This window comes from Aptenodytes forsteri, unplaced genomic scaffold (assembly GCF_000699145.1).
Source record: "Aptenodytes forsteri isolate BGI_AS27 unplaced genomic scaffold, ASM69914v1 Scaffold216, whole genome shotgun sequence".
NCBI classification, from domain to species: domain Eukaryota; kingdom Metazoa; phylum Chordata; class Aves; order Sphenisciformes; family Spheniscidae; genus Aptenodytes; species Aptenodytes forsteri.
In genome coordinates, this window is record NW_008796114.1 from 479,065 (window position 1) to 489,333 (window position 10,269).

The window sequence follows — 10,269 nt, forward strand, 5'->3', positions numbered from 1 at the left end:
TATTTATTCAGTGAAACAGGGTGACGTCACAGCAGCATGTCCGGTTCAGAAACTCATTCCCGGGACTTCCTATAGTGCTCCGCATGGCACAAATACAGTAAGCATATGGACCTTTTTATACTAGTGGCACTGACGTGAAAGCACTTCAGAGTTAAACTGTACATCTGGAGAGGGGGACTACTGTGATCTAATTGTCATTCATAAAAAAAAGAATTAAAAAAAAATACAGGACTTGAGCGCAGATTCCTTTACATAATGTGCATTGACAATGCAAACCAGCCTTCTTCTTTCTGCTTTTCCACCTGCAAAAGGAGAAACCAGTTGAAATTCATACATCATAAATTTCCCACAGACTTGCTAGTTAGTGCTGGCCTGTGTAGGATTGCTACATGTCAGTTCACTGATACGTAGCAATTGTCTCTCATAGGCACCACGGAGGTAGTCACACCACCTGCTTTAGACACCTAGTTTAAGCCACATCTACCTTAAGTATTCCGAATTTCCCCTCTGGGGATGTATACTTTGCTGTCAGGATAGGGAGTCTTGGACCCTAACTTTGTTTCTCTTTATTAATTTAGGTTATTTTGGACATCAGGAAAGACAGTATTAATATCTCCTCATGGTTGCTTTCAAGCATACAAACAGATCTATGACTGGTTTACCAGACTGTACTACTGCCTGGAGTTCCCCATGAAAGCATCCTGCTGCAGTTCATTCTTCTCTTTGCACATTAGGAATCAGAAAACCAGATCGGTGATTTTTCTTTGCATTTGGATTTATTTATCCTTCAGCAACTGACTTGTGCAACGGCTAGGTAAGAGCTCACCTGCCTCTTATATGTAGCTCTACCAGTACACCATAATGATTATTTGAAACTCTCTGCAGCCACCAGTGAAAGACTGCCAAAGGTTCACAGTTCTAACACATCAAGACGCCACAGCAGAAAACGTAGTTACAGGATTATTCATTCGTAAATAACAGCTCTGTGGCAGCAAACAACTAATGTATTAGCACTCAGGGCTCCCCTTACCAATTGTCCAGAATCCAGACTGCCATGAATCGATTACTATTGGCCTCGGTAGATTTAAGGTATGACTAAGTTCCTTCCCCTTCTTTATCTGTCTTGCTTTTTCCTTATATAACACTGCACTCAAACTTTCTGGCTGAAGATTTTTCAGTCTTACCTTTGGTCTTTGGCTGACAGGAGTTAATTGCACACTTTCTGACGTGGCACTCAGGGGTGAACAAGGTTTGCTAGAGTCTCCTACAGACCTGTAGACATCCAAAATGAGATTGAAAAAGTGAAAAATGGAAGTAACTACTAGAATCATGTCTCAGATCCTGAGTTAGAACCCTCATCAATAGTCTTGGACAACTGATGTCATCTGTCTTATGTCACATTGCAGGTGTTTTAAATACAAACAAAGGAAGTTGTGAAAAAGCTATTGGACCTTTGTCCCATTTCCACAGAGTTGAGCGTGATGAAATCAGGGAAAGCCCATGAAGCCAAAGAAAAACATGGTGATTCTTCCATTGTGTTCAAGTTCTGCTGCATGGGTAATCAAGATACTATAAAAATGAAACAGTAATGGGTTAACTTTTACCTTCTTATACTGGTCATACTGGCAGGGGAAACACTGTCTTCTTTGGAGCTGTCCATAGCAACTGCCACGGGAATAGATACTTCAATTGTCCTTCTTGCATTTTCTAGGCAATAAATAATAGCTTGATTCTGATGAGAACACAGCAACATTGCACAACATTCATTTCATTTTCCCATTTTTCGAGGGGCATCACGTAACTCTTCACAATTGCATAGAATATACAGAGCAGACATAAAACATCAGGCTGAAGGTCTATTCAACCCCATACCCACTCTCCGAAAATGACACATTGAAAGCGGCTATGCAGAGCAACTATGGACAACGTGCATAGATCTAGAATGATTCTTCCATGGATAAACCCTCTGGCTTTTGGCAATCAGAGGATTAGAGACTTCCAGTTTCTCTACTTTGTTCCTTTAAGATTCTACTTTTCTTGCTGAATTTATGTTACAACAGCCATAGAAGTGCTAAAGTGTTACGATCCCACTGCATGAGTCATGGCATATGCACCTGCATGCATATGCGCACACACACACACACACGTGGTCTCTCCTCCACCTCCTTCCTCTCTCCCCCTCAAGTCCTTCCCTTTATGCATCCTCTGTGGTTTAGGAAGGGGGAAAGGGCGGGTGTCCTAGAGCATGTGTACATGCTCACGCGCAGTTCTGCCTGTAATTGCAATAACTCCAGGAAAAGATAAAGCAGCCCTTGCCTGCTGGAGAGTATTTTTGTTTATATAGTTACACATGGCAGCTAATCTCTGAAGCTTGAATCAGCAAGAATATTCCCTTCACTAATTTATCTCTTCAGATGACTGGAAGCTTTAGTTATTTCTTTCTATTAGCACTGGCAGTAACTCAAGCAAGGTAGTCTGATGGAAAGAGCACGCAAAGACCGAAAATTAAAATGTGGTTGAGAATTGGATAACCACTCTGCCATGATTTTTAGAAGCCTGATGTAAATACTTAAGTCTTTTTATAAAAGATTCTCAGCAGAGAGGACTGATTAAAAAGCCTAGTTCTGCCCATCAGTGACTATGTAGCAGAACTGTTCTGCGGACAAGGACATAGCAAAGAACAGATTTACCATGAAGCATGATATTTACAGCAGACTAATTATTAAGAAACTAACTTTAGGAGAAGTTTAGCTGATATGTTTTTATCTCTCTGAAGTAAGGAGTGTTTGTACCACACAGCCATTAATAGCAAGTGTACTGCTGACCACAACCGCTGATCCAATCAGATATGGACAGAGAACTCCCAAAAGGGGAAAAACATTGTCTTACTAGTTCTTGTTTCTCCTGAAGCTGGGTACTTACCAGTATAATTTAGGGATGGGGGCAGAACAGAAGATATCATCGGGGGGACCATATCGGCAGCAGCTAATTTCTGCTGGTCTATTAGCTGCAACAGTTTATCACGTGCTTCTGCACTCTGACGATTCAGCTCTGCTATTCTTTCCTCCAAGCTCTTCGATACCACAAGATGAGTCTACTTGGATAATTGGATAATGACTTCCAATTAAAAACTTACAATTTGTGCCTTCAGGGAGAGCATGCAAGATTCATTCAAGTGCTTCTATGCATTTAATTTTCAAACTGAAAGTAAACATAATTATATAGCACCTTCTGTGGAAAATCTGATTTTGTCCCTTTCACTGTCCTGTATCTAGGTCCTTAATTGACTAAATGCAACAATATTTTTAAATTTCCCTTCCTACAAATAGGAAAAAAAATCTTTTGTCTGTTTCATTTAAAAAAAAAAAAAAAAAAAAAGAAAACCCCCAACCATCCAGCAGTTAACCATAATTAAGAAAATATTTAATCAGAGAGACACATATTCAGGATGGTGTGGGGAAGCAAAAGCAGATTTCTAGCAGAAGTATCCTGGAACTCATCTTTAAAACAAGTTTTCATCTACTTTGACCCCTTCCCCTCCAGTAATTGCTTCCACAAAAACAACACTTAAAAACATTTGCATCATCTTGTACAACTAAATGACTAAACATTACACAACATAATACAATGTGGAAAGCGACAACATGCTCAGCTTACATTTACATGAGGAATTTTAAAATCTTGAGGATCCTTAATCGAACAGTAACTCAGCCACTGCGATGGAACAAAAGTAAAGACAGTCGCAAGGGCAGGGATTAGGCATTTCTGTGATGTTAACTCCACTCACTGGGGTGCCACTGAATAGCTGCTTAGTTGCAGATTAAAGGTTTTTCTGTGTGAACTGAAGCATTCAAGTTCTCTCTTTCCCAAAGACTTTGGGATTTTCACCACACAGCAGGACAGACAAGCCAGATCCAACTAGTACATACGCTATAATTAAGTATTTGCCAGAGATGTACTTGCACCAACTTTAATCTCACGGGCTTTTGGGTCACAGTAGCAGAAGAGAGGTATGGCATGGATTTAAATATGTAGTTTACAAGCTTGACAAGAACCTGTGGGTTGGTGCAGTGCCTTCACTGTTAATATTATCCAAGCTACAAGAGGTATACCTGATCACGTTGCAATCACACCTCTTTTTGCAGCATAACCTTGTCCTGAACTTACAAACGTGCTGCACACTTTTCAGCACTCATATACAACATAGGCCCAATATGAGAAACTATTGTTGAGCTCCTTAGGGAATGATAAAAAAAAAAAAAAAAAAATCGTGAGTCTCCAAGCAAATGAATGAAGAGAATATTTGTTTTAATACTCTTTTCCTTAAAACAACTGACAACAGGAAAGAAACAGTCTTAAAGCATCAGTAAGCTATGGGGAAGCAGATCAACAGAAAGGGGAATCCAGCCCTCCTTTTCTGTTAAATTCTCACCTGTCCTTGTGAAAAGTCTGGACCAGAATTTGCATTTCCTATTGGGTCTGGCTGATGTAGGCAGTCACTTGTGTCTTCAGAGAAGCCCCTAAATTTGCTCAGCTGAGCTTTAATTAGAGAGTTCTGCCGTGTGAGCTCAGCTATCTGTCCCAGCAGATCACCATTTTGAAATAATTCTTCAGCTGTGCTGTTTTTTCTAGTGTCACCTGGGCAGGACAGACTGATTTTCTCGTGGGAACTCTCCAAGTCTTTGTCTGCAGGAGGAATTGGTTGCCTTTGAGAGATGACACAGTTTTCTTCAGTTATGCTCTGTGTTCTCAGGGAGGAAGGTGAGCTCCTTTCCTTGCATGGCTCTCTTTCAGTGTTTTCAGGTGACTGAGAAATGGCTGTAAACACTACAAACAAGGAATAAAGGAACAGTAAGGAAAGAGACATGTGATCCTCAACAAGGAAACTAAGTGACTTTATTGCATCAGGCTACTAATAATCAGGCAGGAACTTGAATTGTAACATCTAGCCTGAATGGTGTTATGTTAGTGATCAAAATCACTCTATGCAAGATACTGCTGCAAGAACTTACCAGATTTAATATTTCCTACTGCAAATAATCTTACATTTACATGATTTAATTAGAGATTGAGAGAGAAGTCAGAGAGAAGAAGATTAATTGTTTTGAATTTCTTAGCTGATAGATCAAACGCTACTTCTTAGTTAGTCCTCCATTTTCCAATATCCATTTACCTTACCTAATAAACTGTAAGTTTGTGTTTTAGTTCTGATATTTATACTGGGTTGGTAAAACTTTTAGAATAATAAAACAAAATAATACAAGACTTTTGGCATAATAATAAACTAGTTATTTACTCAGCCCCTAAGAAAGGGGAAGCACTCTAGCCAACAAAAGTAGTTAGGTATTTTTTGTGGTCATCATTAGCAAACTGATAACACACCACACACACGTGACCAAATATGGTACAGCACTGTCAGCTGCTACATGTTAAGTCCAAGTTGGATTTTGTGATCAAAACCAGATTTTCCATGCTTTATATACCAAATAGCCTATTCCTTCCTAAGCTTTAGCTTTTGCCTCTTGAGCAGAGCATGACATTTAAAAATTTACACATAAATCTGTTTTATGAATATTTTTTCATAAAGAAATATTCAAGAAGTTTAACATTTGTTGAGCCATTTAGCATCCTTAACAGTCTTAAAAGAGTAACGATACATTTCTCACACAGCTAAATTATAGTGAAGTCTAGGAATACAGTTTTATATTCTTGTTTCAAATGACAGACAACATCTGACAGTTCTCAATGGGACTGAAGCCAGATGTTGTTCTTTGCAGAAAGCTACCTTTAGTTCACTTCCTCTTGATTTATTACGTGCCTCCTTGCAGCATAGGTGACCGCCAAAAGCTTGAACTAGATATAAACTTTCAATTGTCCTGCCAACTCCTTGAATCAAAAGGACTTTTGGGTTAATTTTCTGACTTGGAAAAGACTTACAAAGCAACACAGCTGAAAGGGGGGGAAAAAAAAAGGAGGAGGGAAGGCACAAAACCCCACTACTGTGCCCTACTTCCTGTCAGCAACCATCAAGCTAGCCATAGACATCATTACTCGCCTCTCAACAACAGAGGGTTACAGGGCCCTAGCACATTCAGTGAGATGCACGTGGTTACGGTGACAGTTGCAGGAGGAAACAGCTAATTTTGAGAGTCACAAAGGGTCCTCCCTTCTGCTCACTTCATTAAGTTTAAATGAGAAATACATCCCCTAATCACCCCTGATGAACTTTCTTCCTCCCAACAACCAGAATTGAGCTACTGACCTATAAAATTCCTGAAGCCTATGGATACTGACACAAGACTGAGTTAATCTGGTTATCCGGCACCACATAATTTCACCTAAAACTTCTTCAGCCACTTCCTGTGTATTAAATGAAACCCAATGGAAACCTGCTCCCAAAGCTTTTAGAAAAACCTCTGCTGGGAAGACTGGCTCCAAGCAAGAGCACGCAGCCTACAGACATCCTGGTTTGTCTGCAGCATGGGCTGCAGAGGCACTGAATTTCCAGTCTTCAGTGGTCCCACCATTAACAGTGATGGAGGCCGGATTACACCACCAGCAGATGGAAATCTGGAGATGATGTGCTGTACGTCATAGACAAAGAGCTACAGCAAATCATACAGAAGTGACAATCAAAACCCGTACAAAATAAAAATGCCAGTCTGGATTGCCACTGACAGGACTGCAGACAATAGATGGAGAACCGCAGGGTACAGAAAGCCTAAAGGAAATCTAGCAACAGGCATAGAAAGAAACGAAATGCGTATCTGGGTGCAGAAGTAGGATATTCCAGCTATAGGGCCAACGTGTCCACGCATACAGATTAAAAATATTCCATAGAAAATACATCTCCAAAGGTAGTGCACAATTGAAACAGTAACACACTACACAGACTCCCAAGTCTACTACAGCCAGAGAAATCTCACCATTGTGGAGGGCAGACAATTCCTGACTGCTCTTCTGGCGAGGTGGTGACAACAGTACAGCTGGCTGGAAAACGTGAGCTGGCAAGCTTCTACCTGATCCCGCACCACCTGAGGCACCTGGCCTCGGGGGAAACTTGAAAGGAAGTTCTTCCTGTGGGAATTTCAGCATATTCTCCTTGTTGCCTGCATCAGTCCTGGGCTCAGAATAGCTCAAATCAGTTTTTTCTAAAGAAAAAGACAAAGCAGGGATAAAAGTTAATAAAACAAAAAAAAAAAGAAAATGTAAAATAAAAAAAAAAAAAAAAAAAAAAAAGGGGGGGAAAAAAAAATCTGGTTTAGTGCAATAGCAATGTAGGGAAAAAAATCTCAACAACAACTCATATTCAGGTATCTGAAAAGACAGACAGTTCCCTGCACACTCCTAACTTCCTTCTGATCCCCAGGTACAGAACTCTTTCACTCGAGCATAATACAAGTCTTTACTGGCCTTAAGAGCAAGAAGAGCTCTTACATGTAGCCTCACAATTTCAGGATACTAGTAAGAGATCTGTTTGTAGCCCATGCATAAGACTTACAGACACGTGACTTCTGAGGAATAGGTATTTAAGTGAGCTGCATTTGGTAATACTCTCTTGAGAAAAGCAGACCTACGCACTTGTCCTAATGCCCCTATGTTATAAATTTGATGGCAACAATGGTGGAGTAGAAAACAATTCAAAGCTTTTTCGAACTCTCTGATGATCTTTTTATGACTTAATTCAAATCAGACATCAGTAAAAAAAGAAGTTATTCTTCTGTATTTAATTACAACTAGTTTGTGTCTAGGTTGCCATCTACTTTGAACATACCAGGGAGGCACAAAATGAAAAGCATGAAATCAAAGTCGTAGCTAGCTGTGAGACCACAGTAATTTTAATGTGCTTATATCCACTTGTCCGTCAGTGCTATCTTTGAATTCTCCCTTCACCATTTTGTTCAGGACATTTGTTCCCAAAAGAGAAGTTAACAGAAAATTAAGCAGAACGTATCTGATCCCAAAACACAAGAGACAAAAGGCACCTTCAAAGGCAAAGAGCCAGAAGTGGCTGTTTGCATAAAATACTGCTTGTGGTTCACATTACTGAGATTCTAAGGCTGAATATAAAACCTGCCACCCACTATTCAATGACCCTGGCAAAAAATGAGAAAGATCTTCCTGCTCTGCTTCACTGTACAGAACTGCATTTCCAACGTATTCTACTCACATGCTATTTTTCACTATGACATCCCCCCCACTCCTCTCTCAACCATGCTTCCTCTCTCCGGAGAAGTCCTATGTTAACTTACGCATGGTTTCTGTGCTAAAACTAGCTATCTCAAATGTCTCACATCCAGTCAGATGCCTTAAGGACGCAAGAAATCTCCTTCTGAAGGAGGAAGAGGAAGATATATTTTTGTAACTTTAGGAAGCTTTCCTCTCAGGAAGATGCCTTTTACTGAGAAGAGAGACCAACAAGGAAATAAGATTTGGAAATTCTAGTCCTGGCAGAATTGGAATAAGAAGGTTTGGGGTTTGTTTTTTTGGGTTGGTTGTTTTTTTTTTTTTTGAGGGGCACTTTTTTGATTGTTTGGGTTTTATGTTTGCTTTTACAAAGCCTGGGGAAATCACAAAAAAGGGATCTGGTACGTGGCTTCTTTCTGACAACCCCACAGAAACAGCCAGGAAGAAAGTTTTTGACCACAAAAATGTCCACAAAAACAACATTTAACTAAGGAATACAAATAGCTCCAAGGAATCTTGGGATTCACAAGGAGTTACTGGCCTTAAGAGCAAAACCAATGCATTTAAACAACCTATCAGGAAAGACAGTTGGGAGAAAACTCCCTGGTGAAATAACATTAAAAGTACAAGGTGAATCATGTTTGGTTAGTTTGGCCATCAATGCTACTGGCTTAACTTAGCCTGCATCGATGTCATATATCACTCAGCTGGTCACTCACCTCTGATATAAAGTCACAAATATCAAGTAACAGACTTCTGCCTGGTTAGTTAACAGGCCTCAGTAGCTGCTGTTTCTGGTCAGCAGCGACCTCCAGCGCCTTATGGCAGAACCAATCTCATACTGCCAGGCTGCCTCAGCAACAGAAAGGTGAGATCCTGATTCAGTTGGGTTTGGTTTGTTTGGTTTGGTTTTTTTTTAGGACCCTCAGAATAAACCTGACTTTGTAAGCCATCTTAATGGGGGAAGGCTAGTCCCCTCCCCTTTTTTTTTTTTTTTTTTTTAAATAATATATTATGTATCACTTCAAGCTCAAGCCCAGGACTTGGCTAAAAGGTTAATCTTGAAGTCCTGATCCAAACAGAAGGATGCCAATGGGGATGGAATACAATCTATGAAGTTGTTAAAAAATAATCTGTAGCAAAGCGCTTGTACTCACAGCAGAACCAATGGCACATGAATTTCCAGCAGTGAGAGTCACGCTCACGCAAGAGGTATTTATTCAAGCAGACTTCTATTAAATACCAGATTTTCCACTGCAGGGATAAACTAACCACAACCCCTGTTTCATCCTTCACACATGCATACACTCACCTTGGCCATTCACTGGACCTTTGCTTGCAGTTCCAAAATGGTTTGGACTTTGTTCTCTTCTAGGTTCTACCAAAGGGAGGCCTTTAAATGCTTGTGTGAGAGAGATCAGCTGTTTATCTGTTACCGTCATGTACTGCTGAAGCTTCTTCTAAAGGAGGAAGGAAAAAAAAGAGATACAGAAATTTCTATTCTAGCAACATGAATTAGAAAATTATATACCACAAGCAGCCCTGAGAAGAAATTTGGCCTCCTAATACCACTGCATGAATCTGTAGGATTCCAGTGAGGTATTAGTGTCTCCATGTTTCTCATTTGTTTTCTCTCCTGACTCAAATAAATTGTTTTTCCTTTTCCTAACTCATGACACCCCCTTCCTCTCCAAGGTTGCTTTATTGCTTCATTCCCAAACATAACCATTGAACAAATCTACCTCCACTGCAAACTGAAAAAAAGAACGGGGAGGTCCCGGATGACTGGAGGCTTGCCAATGTGACGCCCATCCACAAGAAGGGCCGGAAGGAGGATCCGGGGAACTACAGGCCTGTCAGCCTGACCTCGGTGCCGGGGAAGATTATGGAGCGGTTCATCTTGAGGGCGCTCACAAGGCATGAGCGGGACAACCAGGGGATCCGGCCTAGCCAGCACGGGTTCATGAGAGGCAGGTCCTGCTTGACCAACCTGATCTCCTTCTATGACCAGGTGACCCGCCTAGTGGATGAGGGAAAGGCTGTGGATGTGGTCTACCTGGACTTCAGCAAGGCCTTTGACAC

General features: G+C 40.7%; 1 protein-coding gene across 1 annotated transcript in view; it reads right to left on the bottom strand.

Moving 5' to 3' along the window:
• Positions 1 to 217: 217 nt before the first annotated feature.
• Positions 218 to 10,269, bottom strand: part of SPICE1 (spindle and centriole associated protein 1) — a 25,837-nt gene continuing 15,785 nt past the window's right edge. Inside the window, exons 12-18 of the mRNA XM_019474092.1 lie at positions 9,500 to 9,647; positions 6,927 to 7,151; positions 4,433 to 4,827; positions 2,923 to 3,094; positions 1,605 to 1,707; positions 1,185 to 1,272; positions 218 to 302 (exon numbers count right to left, since the gene is read on the bottom strand). Coding sequence (XP_019329637.1) covers positions 249 to 302; positions 1,185 to 1,272; positions 1,605 to 1,707; positions 2,923 to 3,094; positions 4,433 to 4,827; positions 6,927 to 7,151; positions 9,500 to 9,647 — 1,185 coding nt within the window. The 3' untranslated portion in view covers positions 218 to 248. The remainder of the gene's footprint in view (positions 303 to 1,184; positions 1,273 to 1,604; positions 1,708 to 2,922; positions 3,095 to 4,432; positions 4,828 to 6,926; positions 7,152 to 9,499; positions 9,648 to 10,269) is intronic.